Here is a 23862-nt window from a genome sequence, read left to right on the forward strand (position 1 = left end):
AGAAAGCAAACTAAAGAATAAAACTTGTTGCGAGGGGAGCCCAGGGGAGGGGTCCACTGATGCTACAAGGAACGTGACTCCACTACCCACATGTATTAACATCTTGTTTAGAAACCGGATTTAGAGTCAATGCTAAGAGTATTGACTAGGAAATAGGAAGCTTCACTTCAGCTTAAACTAGTCAAAGAAACTCAACTCCTATGGTGCATGGTTATTGCAACACAACCGGTCTTGGCAGTCTGGTATCTACTTGCAATGGTCAGTTCTCATGTGTGTCTCCTCCCAGATAAGTCTTAATGCACAGAAGGTGAAAAACCCAGATCCTCCATTATCCCTAACCTCACAAGTGGATACTTGTGAAGGTAGATATGCCACTACTGCAGGTGTAGCTATTCACCAGGAAAGCAGCACAGTGAGCAATTACCCTGGGAATCAATTGTGTGTCTAAGAGCCACTAAAATCAACCCCTCCAGTCACCCCCAGCCCCTGGGACAAGACGTGTAAGGGAAATCCAAGGGACAGTTTCTCCTCACAACAGAGGCCCCACAGCAACTTGCAGATACATCTACTCCAGCCACAGTACTCACCTAGCCGGAGCTGCGTACCTTATGGCAACATAGCCCTGGAACTTACCATCTACCCTATGACAGGGGAGATCACTGAATAGCCTCAGTTCAACTCAAACAGCCGCCATCTTCAACATGCCTACAGTACCTGGCATGCAAGTACCCACAATACAGCCACATTGCAACTATCATATCTTTGAGTCTCAGTGGGAGTTGGTGGGGGGAGGAGGGGAGTTAAGCTAGGATTCAAAATAGTGTTTTGAGGACAAGTTGTACCTCATGCCTGCATTGTAAGCCAAGCTGTGTCTTCTAGTAACTACTAATCTTGCCTGACACTCTGCACAATTGTGGTGTGAGTGGAGGATGTGTAAGTGTGAGCCATCACAGATGCCCAGGCAGTCAAGGAACCTTGAAGATAACCATGAAACATCCATTGTGTCGGAGGTTTAATTAAAGTAGCAGCACTGATGAACCCTGGAAACAGTACGACACACAAGAGTGAGACGAGACAATGGGAAACCTGACAACCATCAAAACATAACTGTGGAAAATCCAGAGATTAAAACCACTGAAGGATGGATGATTGCAGCACAACACTGCAATCCCTGGAGACTCCAATGGGAGCTTGTATACGAAGGGGAGCTCTGGCCATTAACGCTGGGTTCAGTCCTGCAAGCCAAGCCTCAGAGGAGTTGGCATATGCCAGCTGCTTTCCTACTGTATTCTCAAACAGTGTATTGACTCTTCCCCTGAAAGATCTTATAAGCATAACAATGGCTGTGAAGACAAGATCTTAAAAATGTGAACCAGCTATAACTAATGGTGTGTCTGTCCACACGGTCAGTTGGACAAACTGTTCCACTGGCTCCATATGGTGAAATTAGCCGAGATGGCTAGCTTCATCTCAGTCCTGACAATTCAGGCAAGTTGGGGGGGAGGGAGGGGAGTGGGGGAAGTCCCTTCACTACAGTAAGGATGCTTGTCAAGCACCCACGTAGTGGGTGTAATAAGGGAAGATTAGGTATGAAGCATTACAAGCAACTATTAAATTTGCTTCCTGAAAAATAAGAGGAAAGCGTACACACTCCAGGTGAGACATGCCTCTTCATGACGGCTACTGCTCCAGTGGGCACAGGCGGGGGAGAGGTGCATGGGTCCAGGTTGGTCTGCCCCTTGAGCTCCCCAGCCAGAGTGAGAAATACAGCAAACTGTGTACTTCCCCTTTGCCTCCCGAGGCAGGGGAACAGTCAGCAACGTCCCTGTGCAAATTGGGGGGCCTTCAGCTCTCCCTGAAGGGTAGAAGGCTCAGACAGACTTCGACCAGCCTGGTGATGGTCTTTTCTATATTGTTTTAGGAGAAGCAAGCCCGTTCCAGGCACATTTTCCTGGTGCAACCAAAACCCTGACCATGGGTGGAAGAGAGTGGAAGTTGAATCCAAGTGAGGAAAATAGAAAGGAGCATAAACTGTCAAATTAAGTGCAAAATATTTATAAATAAATAAAAAGAAACAGTTTGAAGAACAGCTAGCCAAAAACCCAAGTAGTAACAGCTAATTTGTTTTTAAAGTATATCAGAAGCAGGAAGCTGGCTAAATAACTGAGTGATGGGGGAGGGAGGTGCATCTGGACAGTTGAGATGCTAAAGGAGCACTCAAAGATAACGTCCTTGTGGGGGAAACTAAATGAATTCTTTGTTGCAGTCTTCACGGCTGAGAATGGTAGGAAGGTTCTCAAACCTGAGGCATTCTTTTTAGGTGAAAAATCCGAGGAACTGTCCCAGATTGATAAACTTAACAGTAACAAGTTACCGGGACCAGTTGGCATTCACCCAATCGTTCTGAAGATTCAAATGTGAAATTGCAGAGCTATTAATTGTGGTTTAACTTATTCTTTAAATCAGCTTCTGTACCTAATGACTGGAAGACAGCTAATGCGATGCCAATATTTAAAAAGGCTCTAGAGGTGATCCTGGCAGTTACAGGCTGGTAAGTCCTAAGGATGTAATAGTGTAGTCAATTAACCGATGAGCAAAAGCTTACAGGTAAAGGCTATAGACGACATTTCTCCCCCCTGCCTCCCCCCCAAATATTTTAATGGACTAGCCAGCAACCCTACTCAGCTCCACCTCTCACCAGGTCTGGGAGCTCAGCTTCCTCCTTCCCTGGACAGGGGTTTCTGCCTGTATCAGAGGTATCAGCACAGGGCAACAGGCAACCAGTCTGAGAGGGGAGTGGATTTTTAAACTGGTTCCCCTTGCAGAACAGCTCACTTGGTACCCCACACTGCTGCCTCTGTATCAGAGGCAGCAATGTGGCATGGCAGGGGGCTCCTCAGCAGTGAGGCTGGAGTGCACTGGCTGCTAGGCCCACCCCCGGGAATACAGAATAGTCAAGGAACCAATAAGAATTCACAAGGTTAAGTACTGGTTAATTGAATAGTCGATTAACATCCCTAGTAAGTAACATCAGTATTGGGCAAGTTAGTTGAAGCTATAGTTAATAAAAGGGACACAGATGAACATTGTTTGTTGGAGAAAGTCAACATGGATTCTGTAAGGGAAATCATGCCTTACTTGAGTTGAGAGATGGTCAGACATGTGGACATGGATCCAGTAGATACAGTGTACTTAGATTTCCAGAAGGCCTTTGACAAGATCCCTCAAAGGCTCTAAAGTAAGTTGTCATGGGATAAAGCAGGAAGGCCCTCTCATGGACTGATAACTGGTTAAAGGGCAGGAAACAAACAGTAAGTTTTCTGAGTGGAGAGAGGTAACTAGTGGAGTTCCTGAAGGGTCCATACTGGGACCAATCCTATTCAACCTACTGATAATGATCAAGAATGAGGTAAACAGTGGGATGGAAAAATTTGCAGATTATACTAAACTGGTCAAGACAGTTAGACCAAAGCTGACTTTGAAGAGCTTTAAAAAGATCTAACCAAACTAAGTGACTGGGCAACAAAATGGTAAATGAATTTTAATGTTGATAAATGCAAAGTAATGCACATTAGAAAAAGTAATCTCAACTAGACATACAAAGTGATGGGGACTAATTTAGCTACAACTATTTGAGCAAGATCTTGCAGTCAGTGTGGAGAGTTCTCTGAAAACATCCACCCACTGTGTAGCAGCAGTCAAAAAAGCTAACAATACCAGGAATTATTAAAAGAGGGATAGAGGAGACAGAACATCTTATTGCCTCTATATAAAAGCCATGGTATGCCCACATCTTAAATACTGATTACAGATGTGGTTGCCTCATCTCAAAAAAGATATTGGCACCAGAAAAAGGGCAACATTTATAAGGAGTTCGGAACAGGTCCCATATGAAGACAGATTAAAAAGACTGGGACTTTTTGCTTAGAAAAGAGGAGATGGATAGAGGTCTATAAATCATGAACTGGTGTGGAAGACGCAAATAAGTTATTTACTTGTTCCCATAATGTAAGAACTAGGGGTCACCAAATGCAATAAATAAGTAGCAGGTTTAAAAACCAACAAAAGGAAATTTAACAGCGCACAGTCAACCTGTGGAACTCCTTGCCAGGGGAGGATGTGAAGACCAAGACTTTTACAGGGTTCAAGGAAGAGCTAGATAAAATTCATGGAGGTTAGGTCCATCAATGGCTATTAGCCAGGATGGGTAGGAGGATGTCCCAAGCCTGTTAGTCAGAGGCTGGAAATGGAGGACAGGAGAGGGCTCATGTGATGATTCCCTGTTGTGCTCACTCCCTCTGGGCCATCTGGCATTGGCCACTGTCAGAAGTCAGGATACGGAGCTAGATGGACCTTTGGTCTGACCCACTATCGTTCTTGTGTTATGTTCATGCTTTAAGTTATAAGAGGAAGCTGCATATCAAATTTGGTGGCCCTAGCTTACTGTTTAGGAGGAGTTCTTGAACATAGAATCCACATGTGTTTAGTGTCCTCTGATTCGTGGAAAGGAAAAATTCTCATTAGCTAAGGCTGCAGGGTTTCATCTACCCCACATCAGAAGCAGAGACCAGACAAACTGAGGAGAATGAAGAGTTTAGGATGCTAGTATTACGTGCTATTGGATGTTTCACCTTCCTTATTCTGCTTCATTGGGGTACAGCTGTATCCACCCTACAGAAGTGACCAAGACAGGGTCATACCAGCTCGAAGATTCAGAGGCAGTTGCATGGTTGCTCTAGTTGGGGTTTTAATTTAGCTGAATGGTATGACTAATGCTTTAGAAACAGCTGTTTGTGCCCTATTAGATCACCATGGCTGAAGTGAGAAACATACAATTAGAGCAGGCTGAGGTATTGTGTTTGCACATGTTACTAGCACATAAGGAAGGTGACAAGGATAATATTAGAAGCGACAGTCTCACTAATGGCACCTAAGCACAGCATTCTTGTTTATGCTACTCCAGCAATGCAAAGCAGGTGGCCAGCTAGATCAAAATGAAGGAAGACAGCCACCAAAGCTGCTTTGTATTGCTTTGGCTAAGCCCTCTACTTGGGTCACTTTCACCCTCAGGGTGCGTGACTAACTCTGTACAAACCCACTTTTGCTAACATCCTCGTTAGTAAGATACCAAATTGCACTACTTTTCACTATAGTCTTCCAGCACTTAATGGGAATGTCACGGGCCAAAGAAAGTCTGTGCAGTGTTATCTGAGTAGCGGGTGGAACTCTTTAGAAAAGGCCCCATCTTTCTGAACATATATGGAGCATTTAGCACGAGAAACTCCGCTCTTGTCCAAGAATGTCATAGTATAAGTGTCTCAAAGCAGCAGCTGTCTAATATAATCCCCATCTCTAATTTTTGTTCACCCCACATTAGGGATGTTAACTTTAGTTTAATCAACTAGTTGACTAATGGATGGAAATTCCATCTACTAGTTGATAAAAAGGGGAGCTGCAGCAGGGTTAGCCCCCAGCCCCAGGAGCTAATCCTGCTGTGGCTCTGCCTTTTAAAGGTATTAACAGCTGGCAGGCTCTTAATACAGTTAAAATGCAGATGTGCAGCATCTGGGACTGGGTGTGAGCCAGGAATCAGCTGATTCCTAGCTTGCACCTGGCCCCTGCTACCTCTAAGGATGTTAAATTTCCATCGGCTAGTTGATAGGCACTTCCACTTTCCACCTTTGAAATGTATGCAGCCCAGGGCCAGCGGGAAGTCCTGCTGATGGAGCTCCAGGCACTTGAAAGTGTGCAAGAGCCCGGGGTTCTTGTGCATTTCAAAGCAGAAGTGCCCACGTGGAGCCTGGAATTAGCATGATGTCCCACTGGCCCCAGTCTGCACAGGCACACCAGCTTTGCAATGCCATGCGGAGCTGGGATCAGGTGATCCCAGGCTCCATGCAGCATTTCCGTAGAACCTGGGTTCGCTGGAAAAACCGCATAAAGCCCGGGCTCAGCCGGGGAGTGATCCTGGTCTCTGCTTGCCATTTCAAAGCGACAGCACTGCTCAGAGCCTAGGATCAGCTGGGGACTCCCCCGCTGACTCCAGGTTATGCAGAAATGCTGCAGGGAGCCTGGGGTTAGCTAGGGAGTCCCCAGCTGACTCTGGGCTCCACGTGGCACTGCTGCTTTGAAATGCCACAGCAGTGTTTCAAAGGAGCAGCAGCATACAGAGCCCTGGGTACAGGCTCCATGTGACACCCCCACTTTGCCTCAGAGGCAGGAAGTTGGGGGGGGAGAAAAATCAACTAGCTGACTTAATTATCCAATAAGCATTTGCTTATCTAACAGTCGACTAGTCCTTAACATCCTTACTCCTGAACCCTGTGGAGATGGTGCTGGGGGAACCGGCTCTTAAGCCTGTTTTCTCTGCCCCCCCCCCCCCCCCTCAGAGAGGCAGCGGAGGGGAGGGAACAGCAGAAACAGTTATGCTTATCAGATAGTCAACTAGTTGCTTACATCCCAACCCCATGTATACTGTGGCACGTCAGACATCTGAGATAGGGAAGCACCAATGCTTTCACCACAGAAGGGCCTTCCAGTTTGCTGCTCTCATTGCAAACAGGCACAGCCCTGTACAGGCAGAGTGGGGAGGAATAATGCTTTGCTCAGAGGGACCCCATCTGCTTATAAGAGGAACTCAGCTGCCCAAAAGGATCACTTTGCATGCCTCTGAGCTGGGAGAGGATGGAGGGTCACGTGAGCATTCTGGGCTACTAAGTATAACCCACATGTTAGCCTGTGTTGGGAAGACTCCACAACACAACTCACTGCATGGAGCACTGCAATGTAAACCAAGCAAGGGATGCCAGTAAGATTCCTTTAGGGCTTCAGGCAGCTCACACCAACTGTCCCTTAGAAGAAAGGGCATGCATTTTAAGGTTTAAATTAAATCCTAGTGCTCCCAGAGACAGTAATACCCAAAGAAACTGCAACACACAATATGATGGGGGCTAATTTAGCTACAACTAATCTGGAAAGAGATCTTGGAGTCATCGTGGATAGTTCTCTGAAGACGTCCATGCAGTGTGCAGCAGCAGACAAAAGCAAACTGGATGTTAGGAATCATTAAAAAAGGGGATAGAGAATAAGATGGAGAATATCTTATTGCCCTTGTATAAATCCATGGTATGCCCGCATCTTGAATACTGCGTACAGATGTGGTCTCATCTCAAAAAAGATACTAGCATTAGAAAAGATTCAGAGAAGGGCAACTAAATCGATTAGGGGTTTGGAACGGGTCCCATATGAAGAGAGATTAAAGAGACTGGCACTTTTCAGCTTGGAAAAGAGGAGACTAAGGGGGGGCGTGGAGATATGATAGAGGTATATGAAGTCATGAGTGGTGTGAAGAAAGTGAACAAGGAAAAGTTATTTACTTGTTCCCATAATAGAAGAACTAGGGGCCACCAAATGAAACTAATGGGCAGTAGGTTTAAAACAAAAAGGAAGTTCTTCACACACACAGTCAACCTGTGGAACTCCTTGCCTGAGGAGGCTGCGAAGGCCAGGACTATAACAAGGTTAAAAAAGAACTAGATAAATTCATGGAGGTTAAGTCCATTAATGGCTATTAGCCAGGATGGGTAAGGAATGGTGTCCCTAGCCTCTATTTGTCCGAGGGTGGAGATGGATGGCAGGAGAGATCGCTTGATCATTATCTGTTCAGTTCACTCCCTCTGGGGCACCTGGTATTGGCCACTGTTGGCAGACAGGACACTGGGCTGGATAGACCTTTTGTCTGACTCAGTCTGGCCATTTTTATGTTCTTAACTTTCCCAGCAACTGCTTGGGAGTTTATGGAGGTGCTCTGAAAGCCGGAAACAGGCCTTGCTTGTCCAACAGTGTCTAAACTTCATTGCTTCTGCATCACTGCCCTGATTTCCAACACTGACCAAGGGGACACCTCAATAATTCTTAGAGGTATGAGAAGTCATTTGTCTTAAAGGATTTTGTAAGCATCTCTGCACCCAATGTTACAGAAACATTGCTAGTTTTACATACCTGAAAATACTGGGTAATTTTACTGTTCTCTTCTCTAATTCATTAGGTCACTATTTTTACCTGCCTGGGGCCTTTTGCACAGCAGCAGAGAAACAGGTAAGAGGCTGTAAGACAAAGATGATCTCAGGGACAGGCCCAGAACCTGAAGGCCATTTCAACTCTAACTAGAAGTAAAGTTGGAACAAGGACATACTGACTGAAGATAGTAGCTAAAGAGGGAAAGATCTAAGGACTGCTTCAGCTGTAGTAATAGAACAGGTTTACTCCTCTGAGTTACTGTGAATTTCACTTTCACTTCCAGACAGCTTTGCTTCCCCTGCCCTGCCCTCCCCTCCTTCCCCCCCAGTTATTAACTTAACTGTATACTGTTGGGGTCACATCAGTACAGGGAAAATTAGGAAGTTGCTCTCCCCACCCCCACCCTGCCACAAAAGTTACAAGGGACAGCCAACTTACTGTGGGCCTGTATTACTCTCAAATTTCCAAGTCCTCCTCGTGTGTCATTTGAAATCACTTAAGTTTCCCCTTGCCTGAAGGCCATTAAGAATGCCTAGAGAAACTGATAGGGTTGTATGAGGGAACACATTCATCTGGCTCCATTTCTGAAACACAGACAACAACTTGGAGCACCCTATAAAAATGTATAAGCTATTCACTCATTCTCTGGAAGGATAATGGTGTTAAACAAAGGACCAGCCTCCTGTCTTCCAACAGTGGTCAATGCCACATGTCCTAGAGAGTGAACAGAACAGGGAATCAAGTGATCCCTCCCCTGCCACCCATTCCCAGCCCCTGACAAACAGAGGCTAGGGACACTATTCTTGCTCATCCTAGATAATAGCAACTGATGGACCTAATCTCTGAATTTCTTTTTTGAACCCTGTTCAAGTCCTGGTCTTCACAATATCCTCTGGCAGGGAGTTCCACAGGTTGACTGCACTGCATGAAGAAATACTTGTTTGTTGGTTTTAAACCTCCTACCTATTAAATCTAATTTGGTGACCCCTAGTTCTTGTGTTATGGAACTTATTCACTTTCTTCACCCCAGTCATGATTTTATAGACTTCTATCATATCCTCCTTAGTCACCTCTTTTCCAAGATGAGAAGTCCTCGTCTTATTAATCTTTCCTTATACAGCAGCCCCTCCAAACCCCTAACCATTTTCTGCCCTTTTCTAGACTTTCAAAATGCAAATACATCTTTAAATGAGACATCCATATCTGTCTGCAGCATTCAAGATATGGGGGCATACAGGCAGTCCCCGGGTTACATGGATCCGACTTACATCGGATCCCACTTACAAACAGGGTGAGGCAACCCTGCACTAGCTGCTTCCCCCCAGCAGACCAGGGAGATGTGAAGCTAGCGCCCCCCCCCCCCCCCCCTCACCCAGCAGACCAGGGAGACACAGAGCAGCTTCTCAGCAGACACCTTAGCTTGAGAATAAAGGACTAAGGGAAGTGAGGTGTGGGAGAATAAAACTGAGCTCTGGAGAAATGTTTGGCTAGAGTTTCCCCTACAATATGTACCAGTTCCGACTTACATACAAATTCAACTTAAGAACAAGCCTACAGTCCCTATCTTGTACGTAACCCAGGGACTGCCTGTACCATGAACATCTAGATCCTTTAGACGTACGATTCAGGAAGATCACATTAGTTGAAGATGTAGGGCAAGATTCCAAACAGGATTACTTCAACCATTCGGAATGAAGCAAGCTACTCAGCGACCCATAAATGTCAAGTTATTTCTCAACACTGCCGTTCTGGGTCACTCAGTCACGGTGTGTAGCCGATCCCTGGTTCAGAGCTGCAGACTACATGCATTGTTCTCAGAATTCCACATTCATCATGGCTGCTTCTACTTCTGGCCACCCAGAGCACCAGTTACAAGCTCCAAGTATAAGAGCAACCCAGAGTGTGGTTAAGAGAAGCAGCCAAGGAGTTAATGGGCCTATGAACAGGAAGTTTCAAAGATATGAGCTAGAGTGGAGGACAAAGGCACAGGAACGGAAGCAGTCCCTGTTAGTCCATGAAGACTAACAGGCCCCTCAGCTCTTGGCCTTGGAGATTAAGAGTTTGGAGTTCAATTACCTCAAACAGGAAGAGGTCAGGAGTTGTCTCAGCTTGGCACCAAGGTTCTGATACATTGTCTCTTCTGCCAATTTGATCTAGTACAAGCAGGGCATTCAATTATTTTGAACTCTGTCAACAGAAAGCCAAGAATATACAAGCAGCATGTTTCACACGGAACAGCCTTAAAACATGATGTCCCAGCGTAATCTCTCTTCTTTCCTTTATACATTTTAACTTCAACCTTGATTTGTCTCAAATTGCCATTTACAAAAGCACAAGATGTTAGAGGTGAGCCAACATAATATCAATGCTGCCAGTAAGATCCCAAACCAGACAGTGTTGACTTTAACACCGCTGATTTCATTGAGAAGTTATAAAAAGGCTGGAAAACTTAGTTGCTGTTTCTCATACCAAGACACACCTTCAGTGTCCAGTTTCCTTAGTGAGGCAATATCACTAATGACCTGTCAGGACCACTGCTCCTTTACCCTTAAGTAAAAGTTACCTTTTAAGTGCAAGTAAAACCTAATTGTACTCCATTCTAGGCATTCTGAGCTGGTGCGAGCCAAAACAGAGATGGCTGCCTGCCCACCCAGCTCCTAATACACTTTAGATGTAGAACCATGGCAGGGGTAGGTCCTGGACCCATCACAAACCAGGACGGAGACAGGCTGCTAGCCAGTCTTTTTTTTTTTTTTTAAAGCAAACACTTACTGACAGGCAGGGAAATGCATGTAGTGGACAGCATTAGCCAATAAGCAAAAGCTTATAGGTTAATCAACTATGCTATTACATCCCTACTCCATTCAGCTTTGAATTTGTTACAGTTTAGCATATTTATGAGGTCTACATTTGATCCCACTGTCATGCAATTTAACTGCAGTATTACCTCTAAATGTGTTAAGTCCACCTTCAACTTGATACATATTCAATTTGTAAACACCAGCTCTGACCATTTCTATCCCCCCCCCCCCTTTCTGAAATGAGAGATTGAAGTTGGGGGTCTTAAGTCCACTAGATACTTGAAACTCTTAAAATAAAAAAAAAAGACACAAATATTGGATCCCTTTGGCAACTAACTTTGGGCTCCTGTTTCCTAAATCCCTGGGCAGTTTATTTCCACAAGATATTTTCTAAGAAATCCAAGCTCTTAAAAAAAAAAAAAGCAGAAGTGCTCTAACCTTTGCTACAAGTCATAGAAGTTAGGAGAAATCAATTACTTTGTCTATACAAAACAGTACAATGGCACTTAAATAACCAGAACAGTTACAGCTGGCTATTGTGGCGGTCATTCAGAAAGCCTGACACAGCATGGTATTCCCCTACATATAAAGAAACTATTAACTAGTAACTCAGGCAGCCCTTATGAGTCAAACCTGAAGAGCCATATCCCCGTACTCCAACTGGGAAATTAAGTGAGCAGCTTCTAAGTATGCTGCTTTTAAAATCAGGAAGTAAACTAATTATAAGTAGTAGTAAATATTATTGCTCTGATGTCCATAAGGATCATACATTTTGGTTGGATAGCACCTGAATTCTGTGCCTCTGAAAAATCTTGCACACTTCCACAGTAAGTGCGCTACCATACAGGCCCTATCAAGAAGGGAGTGAGAAGGTTAGTTTTATAGAAGCATGCATATGACCTAAGTGAAATCTCTGTATGGGAAATTTGCACTTTTATTCAAGAGTCTTAACTAGAGGAATCTATTTTAAGACACCATCTTTTCTTTAGTTACATCCTTTATTCCTTGCACTTCCATTGTTTCACATTAGGCAACAAGCCCCCAGTCTTTGGAGCCAAATACCATGCCCATGTCAGAAGATAAGACACCTTCCTCCAAGGCTCACATTACAAGCTTATGTCCGAGTTGGGATTGGAAGTTGAAGTCTCCCCACCTCACACACCAGTGCTCAGCTCAGTCCAGACTAGGTGACTTCTCAAAGACATAGTTTTGACAATTCTCTGCCTTAAACTTTCTGCTCAATAGCACTAACTACCATAAAGCCATAATATTATGGTCAACTTGTACACCTACATTTGACAATAGAAAGCCTAACCCTTGGAAACACTATGCCACAGCCATTAGACCTGTCCAGTGCCCAGAAAGCTAGGGTGATTATGGCAACAAAAGCCACCATTACCCAGTCAACCAATCCAGTTATCCAGATCCTAATTGTGGGCAAGAGAGAGAGGTCTGTTTGCTGGGTCAAAGTGAATCATGAATTGTCATACATTTACCAAGTGACAATACAAGCCAGGGGAAGGGGAAGTTACTAGGAAATTGACTGTTCATAACCAGGGAAGCAATAGAATTAATGACCAGGGGCAGGGGGGAGATGAGTTTGCTTCTCTTTTCTACTCATGTAATAAGTGAGTTACCAGCAAATGCCATTCTTGGTATGCTTTATGTGCATGCATGGGGGGGGGGGGGGAGAAATGTGGGCAAGATTACAGAGTCTCATCCAAGACAGGGCAATAGATTAATCCCACTTCTCACCAGCCACCTAAACTGGTCTCAGGTGTTCAGGGAAACAGGGAAGGTTACCCCTGTAAACAGCCCAGGATCTCAGCTGCTTCCAGGCCCATTTACACACACATGCCAAGTAACAAGGAACCCAGCCAAGTTACCAAGGGAATAACTACTCCATACCAACATTCCCTCTAATCCAGTCCATCCAGGTGTAGATTTTTTCCCCAACCACATACAGAATAAGTTTTGCGCACACTGAGATATGTGCAAAGGTGCACTACCAATAGAACACAGACAAAAATACTAGCTGCAGTAGCTCTGCTAGTCAGCTGGCTGGCCAGCACTTGACTCTGAGCAGCTACCCAAGTGCCCAGCATACAGGCAACACTGCCCAGTACCGTGTGGCCAGGGCTGATCTCTGCTGACCCCTGAAGAGTGGCTGGGCAAAGCTCCCTTAAAAAGACACCCCCCCCCCCGAACACAACCTTACGTATAGAGCAAAGAATAAAGAGGGGGAGCATGTGAGACAAGGACAGAGTCCCCCCAGCCCAGTGCCTCCTTGCCAGATCACCCCCTGGTCCCAGGAAGCAAGGCACCCCCCACCGGGCCCCCCCCACCCACAAGGCACCCACCACAGGGCCCCCCCCACCTCAGGGCCCCCCCCACCCACAAGGCACCCACCACAGGGCGCCCCCCCCCACCCACCCCTCAGGGCGCCCCCCACCCACAAGGCCTCTCTGCCCCCCGGCTCCAAAGGGCAGGACACCCCCCTGAGGCCCCTCCCCGCCCGACTGCGCCCCCGCCCCGGCTCCAGGGAGCAGGACACGCAGCACCGAGCCCCCGCCCCAGGACGCCCCGCTCCGAACAGGCCCCACTCACCGCGCCGGGGTCGCCTCTCTCCCCCGCCCCAGCTGGCTCTCAGGCTGCGGCCTCCACTTCCGCCTTTCAGCTGCTCCGTTTCCGGGTCCGCCCACCCCTTCCGCTCCGGTCGGGCGGGGTCAGAGGCAGCGGCGTCCGCCAATCACCGAAGCCCTGCCCACTCCTCCCTCCCCGCCCCTCCCAGCCCCGCCCTTCTCTGCGCTGCCGGAAGTGGGGCGTAGCGCGGCGGGGCGGTCCACGTGACGCACTCGCGGGGGCCGATGGGAGTTGTAGGCCTCGAGGTGGGAGGGTGCCGCCTGGGGCGGTGGGCGCAGCTTGGTGCGCAGGGAAGAAACAGGGGGAGGAGCCTGGAAGGGGGCGGAGCTTGAAGTGGGTGGGGGAAGCGGAGGGAGAAGCCTGGGCGGTGGTAGGGTGAGGGGGAGGAGCCTGGGGCAGAGGGAGGAGCCTGGAACGGGGATGGGCAGGGGGAGGAGCCTGGGGGCGTGGGTGGAGCCTGGGGCGGGGGCTCGGTGCTCCCTGGAGGAGGAGCCAGGGACAGAGGGAGGAGCCTGTAGTGGGGGGGGCGAGGGGGGATGAGAACGGAGGGGGTGGAGCCTGGGGCAGAGAGAGGAGCCTGGGGCGGGGGAATGAGAACGGAGGGGGTGGAGCCTGGGGCAGAGGGAGGAGCCTGGGGGGGGGGAATGAGAATGGAGGGGGTGGAGCCTGCGGGTGGGGTTGAGCCTGGGGCAGAGGGAGGAGCCTGGGGCGAGGTGGGGGGAGGGAGGAGGAGCCAGGGACAGAGGGAGGAGCCTGTAGCGGGGGGGGGGGGAGCGAGGGGGGATGAGAACGGAGGTGGTGGAGCCTGGGGCAGAGGGAGGAGCCTGGGGCGAGGTGGGGGGAGGGAGGAGGAGCCAGAGACAGAGGGAGGAGCCTGTGGGGGGGGGGGGGGGGGGGGATGAGAACGGAGGGGGTGGAGCCTGGGGCAGAGGGAGGAGCCTGGGGCGAGGTGGGGGGAGGGAGAGCAGGAGGAAGACTCTGTTGCCTGGGTGGGGGGGGGGGGCCAGCAGGACTTCCCCCTGGTGGCAGCAGGGAGCTCCCTGGGATAGCTGGGATCATCTGTGCCACCCCAGAGCTGGGTGTGATAGGGAGGGGTGCTGGGCCACCCAAGCCTGCTGGGGGGCGCTTGGCCTGGAGGAGACAGAGGTGGAGGCATTGGCCCACGGGTCTGCTTTGGGACGCAGCCTGCCCTGCTGCACACGGTCAGTCCCGTGCCCACGGCTGGAGCTGCCCTGAGGACAGCTGGACTGGTATATTGGTTTTAGGCTGTTCTGCTGCCCCCATCCCCTCTTACCCAGGAGGCTGCAAACTGCCCAAGTCCAGCCACCAACATGACTAGGATTGCCAGGTGTCCGGTATTGTACCGGACAGTCCGGTATTTGCTCGCTCTGTCCGGTAAAACAAATCAGACAATACTGGACACGTGCAATGTCCGGTATTGTCTGATTTTTCCGGCTGCGCACCGGACAGAAGCCTGGCAAGGGCGGGGGGAGCGGCTGGGCGTCCTAGTTGGGAAGCGGGGCCACCATTGCCGCAGAGAGCCCTCCGTTGGTTGAGTGGGGGAAGCCTCCTCCTTGCTCGTGCGTTGCCGGGAGCCTGCGCGGGACAGGCAGCGCCCCAGGATCTGCAAGTGCCCGGGTCAGTCCCGCTCCCGCCGGCCGATTTGCTCACCCCTCCCCTTCCCAGCCGGCCAGTCCTCCCCCACTTCCCCTCCTGATCTTCCCCGGCCAGCCCCCCTGCACCGCCCCCCAGCTCTGCTTCCCACTGGCCTGTTCTTCTTCCTGCGCCGCTGCACCCCCGCCCCCACCAACTCTGCTTCCCTCCCAGCCAGCCCCACGGCTCCCGACCCCTCCCCAGCTGTGCTTCCCACCCCCCTTCCTCCTGGCCCCCCCCTTCCTCCCGGCCAGCCTCGCAGCTCCCGCCCCCCCTTCCTCCCGGTCAGTCCCCCTCCCCTGATATTCCGCGGCCAGCTCCGTACCGCCCAACCTCCCCCCCCCCACGACCAGCCCTGCTTCCCGTTGGCCCCCCCATCTTCCCCCTGCCAGCCCCGTTGCCCCCCCCCGTTAGCTGTTTCCAGGCCCCCCACCCTTCCCAGTCAGTACCGCTCCCCGCCTGGCTGGTCCTTCTCCCTCCCCTCCTCCTATGAAGCGTGTCCAGTTTTTTTGTTAATGACTACCTGGTAACCCCTAGCAGTGCCCCATCCCTGTGATCACCACAGAGATTTAAACTGAGAAGCAACTTGCCTCCCTCCTCAAGCCCCCCCTGGCTCCCAACACCCCAGCTCCCTGACCCCAGCCCCAGGTTCTGCAAGGCTGCTGGCACAAAATGGCCTTGGAGTCTTTTTTTTTTTTTTCTCAACCTCTTTGGCTCCCCCCCCCCCTTTTTTTTTTCCTTCAACAGAATTTTTTCTCGGTGTTTTTTTTTTTTTTGGCAGGGGGCGGCTTGTTCTGTATTTTTGTTTCAACCATCTGACAACCCTAGACCTGACCCATGCCAGCTACACGATTCAGCCTCGGCGCGCTGGCAGGGCCCCTCCACAAACCCAGGCCGTGGCTCAGGGCTTAGGAGAGGGTTCTGCCTCCAACATCCCAGCGGGGCTGTAGCTCCCAGAGGCTGGCACTAGCAGGAGAGGGCTGTGCTGGGCAGCAGAAGATCCTGGGTTCAGGCCTGCCTCTGACACATATGCAACCGCCCAGAGCTGGCTGCATTTCAGCGGCGGGTGTGCAGAGCAGCCAATGAGCATTGGAAAGAAAGGGGCTGAAGACACGTGAACATCACCGTGGTGCAGCGGAGGGGAATTCCCCCGAGTAGGGGTGTCCTCACGGACAGCAGCCCCTGGCGTTTCTGCAGCAGTGCCTGATGGGCGGGAGAGCAGAGCGTAGTCCTGTGCCATGCCCTGGAGATGAGGGCTCTGGGGTTCAAAGGGCAGAAGTGGCAGCTGTAGCTACCCAGGGCCTGACAGGTTGCCAGGACAGGGACCTGGTAAAAGGAAGAGGAAATTTGGCAGGCAGAGCTATGGGCTGGCTCCGCCCTACTTGGCTGTAGGATCTTTACGGGTGTTCAGGCTGGGTCCTAGTCTGTTACATCGGGAGCTGCTGTGACTCAGCCCAATGCCGGCCCTGCCGCAGCTTGGAAAGCACATGGAGCAATGGGGACTGTGGGCTGGGTCGGAGGATGGGATCAGCGACCTGCCCTTGGTGTGGCCCAGCAGCCTGCAGTCACACGGCAGCCCCAGCTTAGGAGAGCAGGTGATGCAACCCACCCCGAGGGCTCGTTAGGGGAGGGAGCCGAGAGGCCGCCCTGTGTTGCCAGCAGCGATGTTTGTTGCTCGCAGAGACCTGGGAGCCCTGGGAGCTCTGGCCCAAGGGAGATTTTTCACGGGCCAGCCTGTGTGGCTAGCCTGTTTGGCTGGGGCAGAGCAGGGAGAGAAACCTCCCCCCCTCACAGGGTCCAAGCTGCCAGAGTCAAGGGGCGCAGTCAGTGAGCCGGGCTGGGTAAGCCCCCAGGAGCATGTAGAGAGCTGCAGAGCACAGGGCGGACAAGGCCACAGGAGGCGCTGCCTGTCAGCATAAACCCCACTGCCCCCCATGCCGGGCTGGAGAGCAGGCTGGGCCACTGAGCCAGTGGGGCAGGGGAAACGCACACTCCCCTCTAGGCCAGAAAACTGGGTTGGCCAATCTATCCACGGCTGAGCCCCAGCAGCCTAGGACAGGTGGGGACTGGTGCCCGTGAGTCAGGCTGGCTTGCCAGGAAAAGGCGCCACCAGTTAATTGCCCTGTTCCAGGGAGGGTAGCTGGCTGGCACAGCACCTCTGACAACACGGCTACGTCTAGACTGGCATGATTTTCCGCAAATGCTTTTAGCGGAAAAGTTTTTCCGTTAAAAGCATTTGCGGAAAAGAGCATCTAGATTGGCACAGGTGCTTTTGTGCAAAAGCACTTTAGACGCAGTTTTGTGCAAGAAAGCCCCGATCGCCATTTTCGCCATCGGGGCTTTTATCCGCACAACAATACCGCGTTGTCTACACTGGCCCTCTTGCGCAAAAGCATTTACACACGAGGGCTTTTGCCCGAACGGGAGCAGCGTAGTATTTCCGCACGAACACTGACAATCTTACATTGTCTTACAGCAAGTGGCTGTGATGGCAAGTGGGTGGGGGAAGGGGCAAGGCCTGAACTGGTCCCCAGGATCCCAGAAAGCAGCAGCAAAGGGCTCTGAGCAGATGGAGCCCCAGGTGGGGGGGGACCTTTCAGCAAGGTGCTTTGGGGTGCCAGGTATTTTGGGAATCAGACTGAGTTGTCCCTCCCCCCCATCTCTCCAACCCCTTCTGTGCTAGCCATTGACCGTACCACGTACCAAGCAGCAGGGGCACAACACTGCCCCTCCCCAAAAGCAGCAGGAGGCAGTGGCTGTAAAAATAGAGCTTTTATTTCATGTTGTGTCTCTGCAGCACCATGGAGGGGGTGGCCGGGGTGGGGCTGGGCAGTGGTGGCACATGCTGGTGGCAGATGCGGGGAGGATTCATCTGTGGAAGGGACCAAATATAAAACGGAACAAAACGCCGGAGAATCACTGAAGTTCCCAGCAGGGAGCAGAGCCCCGGAGCCAGGCACCGCAGCAGGCGGGTAGGGGCGGGGAGGGCAGTGACGGGCGACTGCTGGAGTCCGGGTGCCTCTGGGCTCAGGGAGAACAGTGGCTGGTAGCAGCCCAGCTCTGTCTGTCTGTCTGTCTCTGTCTGTCTCTGTGTGGTCCCAAGGAGGTGTCTGCTTGGCCACGGTCCCCTTAACTCTGCCCGCCGTGGCTGAGTCCAGGCTCACCACCTTGTGGCCCAGCCTAGCCCCTGCAGGCCCAGCCCGAAGAGGCAGGCTGGCATGGCTCTCTCTCGGACCAGCTGCTAGAGCTCAGCACAGGGTCCCTGGACAGCAACCAACCCTTATAGGGCTTCCCCTGCATCCTAATCCTGAGCACAAAGGGGCTTCCCCACCCACCCAGCCCCCTCCCTCGCACTGAGGTCAGAAGAGACTGCCGGTTGTGGCGAGCACAGCCAAGGTCTCGTGGGGAGGAGGCAGGCTGGGATGTGCCACACAGGCACTTGCTAGGAACAGCCCAGAGGCGGCCAGGGCGGAGAATTCCCAGTCGCCGAGGCGGCCAGGCAGGGCTGTGCCGGAAAAGACGTAGGGTGACACAGGCCCAGCACTGGGGACGGCTGCGTGAGCTGGACAGGTGGGGAGCTAGGCTGAGCTGGGTCATTCACACACAAAGGGGGTGCTCCTGGAGCTGCACAGCTCCCAGAATGCACTGCTCCAGCTCCCCTCCAGCCAGAGGGCCTGGCCGGCCACCCCCAGGACTGAACCGGGCCCCTGGAGCTTGGGCTCCGTCCCTGGAGTTGCAGCAATCACCCCCCCCCCCCGGGGAGGGCAGGGGCACCTGGCCCCCCCGCGCAGGGGGTTACACTTGCATGTTGGGACACGTAGCCTTGGCACAGCACAGTCTGGACCCCCCGACTTGCAGCGCCTCGAAACTGAGCCCTACGGCGCCAGGAACAAAGCGGCCGACAGCCTGGGGGTGGGGATTCCCGGACGGGCACCAGGCGCTACCGAGTCCAGCCCAGTCCACCACTGCCCCTGAGGCTTCCCTGGAGTCCGGGGCGGATCGGCGAGAAGCTGGACGGCCCTACCGGCCCCGGTTTCCAAGTGGCCCTAGAATCAGCCCAGCTGGTTTCCAGCATTGTGTGTTTCATGCAGCTTTTCCTCCCATCAATTACACCAGAGCCCTTCCAGCCCGACCCACTCGGCCCCCAGCTCCAGCCCCACCGCCCGCCCCGTGTTGAATTCGTGCCAATTCGTACTGGAGATGGGAGCAGAAGACTGGGGAGACAGCTCCCACCAGGGGAGCAGAGAGGTACCTCGCTGGGGGGGGGGGGGCGCTCCAGGCCTGTGGGGCGCCAGTGGGGCTGGGCTGGGGGACAGCGGATGGCCTTGTGCTCACGGTAGTCCTGGGCGTTCTACGGCTCTCGGAACAAACTGCTCGTCGCAAACGTAAAAAGCGTCATTTTGTAGAAAAGGCCGCGGCTCTGCAGTCTGCGGGCAGTTGGGTTGACAGCTGGAGCGGAAAGTGTCCTGGAAGAGCCCGGGGGGGGGCTCTCCTTCACTCCTCCCCGCAATTCCTATCTCTTGTGATTCCTCCTGCAGAGGAAAGTTGCTGCTGGCAGAACGGGGGTGGCCTCCGAGCGCTCCATCCGTTTCGCTTGCCCCGGTGCCCAGCCGGAGCCAGGCGGGCGCCACACCCGGAGGGCGAGCCAGACAGGAGGCAGGGGTGCGGCTCTGGGCAGGGGTGAGCCGACGGTGGGGGTGTCAGCGGAAGCTTTCCGAGTCTGATCTGCAACGGAGGAGCGGCCCGGGATGGCTCTGAGCGGGGCAGTGGGGGAAGGCGGGGCTGGGGCCGGCGGGGGGCGAGGGGAGGGGACACAGGACTGGGGAGCCTGCGAGCGAGTAGGGGAGGCTGGGCGTCAGCCCGCAGTGCAGGGCCGCCTGTGTCGGCGAGAGGAGGGCTCCGTCCATGGCCGCCCAGGGCAGGTGGTAATGGCACACGGGGCTGGAGGGCGTGCAGGGGGAGTCTCTGTGAGCGCGGAGTCCTTCTGGCTCCCGGGGGCTGGCCCTGGCGGAGGTGGTGCCGGGACAAGCTCCGGCGTCCCCCGGCCATGGCGGCAGCGGCCCTGCGATGGCGGCGGCAGCCGAAGGCAGAAGAGGCGGCCCTGCTGCCGGGGGCAGTCTGGGCGGCTGCTCGCTCCCGCTGCTGGGTTTCGGGGGCGGGGAGGACAGCACGGGGAGGCCGTAGGGGCAGGCCAAGACCGGGGCGTGCAGCAGCTGGCTCCGGAGCAGGTGCATCGTCCGCTGCAGCTCCCGGCTGAGGTGGGAAACTTCCTGGTTGAGGTGAATGAGCTGGAAACAAACGAAGGCAACAAATTCTGAGGACAGCGCCCCAAGGACGCGGCACCCTGCCCTGCTCCCACACGGCCCAGGGCTCAGCAGCTCCCCGCACCGGCAGCCTTTGCTTCCCAAGAGTGGCCGTGCACCCCTTCCTGCTGCCTGGCGCCTCGCTTCCACCGGAGAAGCAAAGGATTCTGGGAGCACGGGGCAGGGATACCCCCTTGGGATCCGGCTGCTCCTGGATCTGCAGCCAGAGGAGTGTGGATCAGGAGAGGGCTGGCGGTGGGTGACTGGGAGGGGGGTGTCTCAAGATTATGACATGCACCCGGACACAGCAGCCTATGTAACACCTGCCTGCCCACTGGGGCTCTTTTACCACAGGCAGCCATTTAGTCACCCCCACCTTGGACAGCCCCGGGCTCGTGTCCCAACTTGCTCATTGTCTTTTGTTCACCAGCCTCATTGGCAACACCCCCCAGGAAAGGGGGGTTACTGGCTGCTGCGGAAAGGCATGAGAAGCAGAAGCAGCAGCAGACCTTTTGTTTTTATAGGGCCTATAAAAACCAGGTAGTGGCCACCGCTCTTCCTTCTCTGCAGGGATGGCAGGTTTAACCTCCTGCTGGATTCAGGATGCTAACAACTCCCCCGGCGAATCGCAGCAGCCCAGCATACCCGCCCTGGCTCTCCTGGGGGCCGCTGTTTACCACGAGCGCTGGCTACGGAGGGGAGGAGAGGAAAACCCAGGGGGCCAAGACACAGCAGCAGGCAGGCTGACAGGCCAGGATCCAAGGCCGAGGGGACCCAGCCCCACTGGTTTTACTGGGCTAGTCTGTGAGGGTCCGCACAAGGCAAGCAAAGGCCTGGGCCGCAGGAGAGGTCATGCCGGGGCTGCCCATGGAGATGCAGAGCCCGAGATCGGGGCTGGTTAAGGGCGCTCGAGTCCCAACAGGACCCTGGAGCTGCTGTCGCTTACGGCAGGAAACCGGCCAGTCCCTGCAGCAGCTTCACGTCTCGCTGCTCACCCGGCCAAGCTGCCTTGCTCAATATCCAGAGAGCCCTGGCAGCCTGCCCCCAAGGGCAACGGACCCTACCCCCAGCACGCAGCCCGGGGGAGGCGGGCGCGGAGGCGGGGCTGTTCCCAGAGCTGCCTTTGTTGCTATGAAATTGTCACCCAGACAGAGTGGGCGAATTGTCAACCCGGATCGCCTGAGTCAGCGGGAGCCGCGGAGCAGCCAGGGCTGCCTGAGCCGGCGCGGGCTCCGCGCTGGGGGTGGGGCACATCCCCCCGCCCTGCAGAACGCCCCCGGCAGCCACGTGCCGGGAGCTCTTTGCAGGAGGGAGCAAACCGGGCCCGTGGGTGCTGCAGCGGTCTGAGCGCCTGCGAAGCCCGGGAGACCCAGCCCGGCAGCGCCCGCCTCTCCCGCCCCCTGGCCCCAGGCCCTACCTCTTGGTTCAGTCTCCTGACGTTCTGCTTGATCTCATCCGCTTCCGTGCCTAAGGCTGGGCTGGCCTGGTCAGTCCCTGCAAAGAACCCAGACCCGGCTCAGGGACTGTCGACCCCGACCCACAGGGACTCGGGGGCCCTGGCAGGACAACGGGCCGGGGGCAAAGCCTGAGTGAACCCCACATCGTCACCTGCCCCTCGCGGGACCAGCTGCCCCCTTTGGACGTAGCCCCTCCCTCGCCGGGCCTCATCCTGGGCCCATGCCCGGAACACTCAGACACGGGGGCTTCCAGCTGGGGGAGAGGGTGTCAGCTGCTCCCGCCCCTGCTGCGCAGCCTCCTCCCGGGGCCGCTCAGGCCAGGCTGGCAGGTGGTGGAGCTGAACGAGCCGCTGCTCATCCCGACGGGCACCATAACCACAAAGCGCCGGCACCCAGGAGGCTCCTGCAGGCAGGACTGAACGTCTCTCCGGAGGCCGGCCAGGAACATGCCCAAGGGCACACGGTGAGTCAGAACCAGGACCGGACCCAGGAGTCCGGCTGTAGGGGAGAGGAAACCAGGCAAACCCTGCGACTAACGCTCCCCCGGGCCCAGAGGAAACAGCTGCTCTCCCGGACGGAGCGCACCGCGTGGCCTGGACGGCGCCGGGTGGGGCAGCAGGCGGTTACCGGACGTCGGCGAGTCCACGACGGAGCTCGGCGGGGGCGGCTCCACGTTGAAATGGAACGTTTGCGTCTCCGACATCCCGCCATCGTCCTCGATCCCGTCAACGACCCTAAGGGAGGGGGGGTTATGGCCAGGGAAGGGTCCTCCCCATAGGACCAGCTGGGGCAGCATCATGGGCATCGCTAAGCGGCCCCTCTGCCTCTTAGGCATGGGGCAAATTCATGCCCTGGGCGACCGAGCTGGGCTCCAGACCCTCCCTCGCGCCCTGGGCGACCGAGCTGGGCTCCAGACCCTCCCTCGCGCCCTGGGCGACCGAGCTGGGCTCCAGACCCTCCCTCGCGCTCTGGGCGACCGAGCTGGGCTCCAGACCCTCCCTCGCGCTCTGGGCGACCGAGCTGGGCTCCAGACCCTCCCTCGCGCCCTGGGCGACCGAGCTGGGCTCCAGACCCTCCCTCGCGCCCTGGGCGACTGAGCTGAGCTCCAGACCCTCCCTCGCGCCCTGGGCGACCGAGCTGAGCTCCAGACCCTCCCTCGTGCCCTGGGTGACCGAGCTGGGCTCCAGACCCTCCCTCGTGCCCTGGGCGACTGAGCTGGGTTCCAGACCCTCCCTCGTGCCCTGGGTGATGGAGCTGGGCACCAGACCCTCCCTCGCACCCTGGGCGACCGAGCTGGGCTCCAGACCCTCCCTCGCGCCCTGGGCGACCGAGCTGAGTTCCAGACCCTCCCTCGCGCCCTGGGCGACCGAGCTGAGCTCCAGACCCTCCCTCGCGCCCTGGGCGACCGAGCTGAGCTCCAGACCCTCCCTCGCGCCCTGGGCTCACTGGCTCCTACGGGGCAACGCCCAAGGATTGCAACGCAGCCACCTGAGCAGAGGACGGCAGCTGCTGGTGAAAGTGAAATGAGCCAATGGGTCTCAGCCTTGATCCAGGCAGATGGCCCCATGGAGCCAGCCCTACCCCCACCCCGTGGCACTTACCGCCCATCCCCCAGGCTGGCAGCACCGGCAGGGCGGCCAGGGCTGGGTGGGCAGAGGCGTAGGCACCCGGCACGGACACGCTGGGGTGTGGGGTGCTTGCCTCACGTCTGCAGGCAGTAACTGGAGTATTTGGCTGCCAGGGCTCTCACGCCGGGATCTGCCGGCCCAAGCAGCTGGAATCCCCCTAAACCGCCTGCATCTCCCCAGTGTTGCATGGCAGGCGCCGCGTCCTGCAGGGGCGGGTGGATGGGGCCTGCCGCTCGTCCCACCTGGGCCCAGCCCTGCGCTGACCAGCCCCCCCTCAAACCATCACCCTCCCTGCCCCCCCCCACGGAACGCCAGCGATACCGGCCATTCGGCAGCACCACAGCGACGGTCGGGAGCC

The 23862-nt window shown here is 54.5% G+C and overlaps 2 protein-coding genes across 4 annotated transcripts in view; both read right to left on the bottom strand.

Moving 5' to 3' along the window:
• RAB5C (RAB5C, member RAS oncogene family) overlaps positions 1-13585 on the bottom strand; it is a 32536-nt gene extending 18951 nt beyond the window's left edge. The window contains exon 1 of one of the 2 annotated variants that reach the window (XM_075911723.2): positions 13428-13585. The gene's annotated coding sequence lies outside the window, so the exon portion shown is untranslated. Of the gene's footprint in view, positions 1-10095; positions 10160-13427 lie in introns of those variants that run through there. The other variant, XM_075911724.2, reaches the window with a different exon arrangement.
• Positions 13586-17868: 4283 nt separating this feature from the next.
• Positions 17869-23862, bottom strand: part of KCNH4 (potassium voltage-gated channel subfamily H member 4) — a 41732-nt gene continuing 35738 nt past the window's right edge. The window contains exons 14-16 of one of the 2 annotated variants that reach the window (XM_075911330.2): positions 22462-22610; positions 21837-21913; positions 17869-20404 (exon numbers count right to left, since the gene is read on the bottom strand). In XM_075911330.2, coding sequence (XP_075767445.2) covers positions 19817-20404; positions 21837-21913; positions 22462-22610 — 814 coding nt within the window. In that variant the 3' untranslated portion in view covers positions 17869-19816. The remainder of the gene's footprint in view (positions 20405-21836; positions 21914-22461; positions 22611-23862) is intronic. The other variant, XM_075911331.2, reaches the window with a different exon arrangement.

This window comes from Pelodiscus sinensis, chromosome 29, assembly GCF_052426305.1.
Source record: "Pelodiscus sinensis isolate ZL-2025 chromosome 29, ASM5242630v1, whole genome shotgun sequence".
NCBI lineage: Eukaryota > Metazoa > Chordata > Testudines > Trionychidae > Pelodiscus > Pelodiscus sinensis.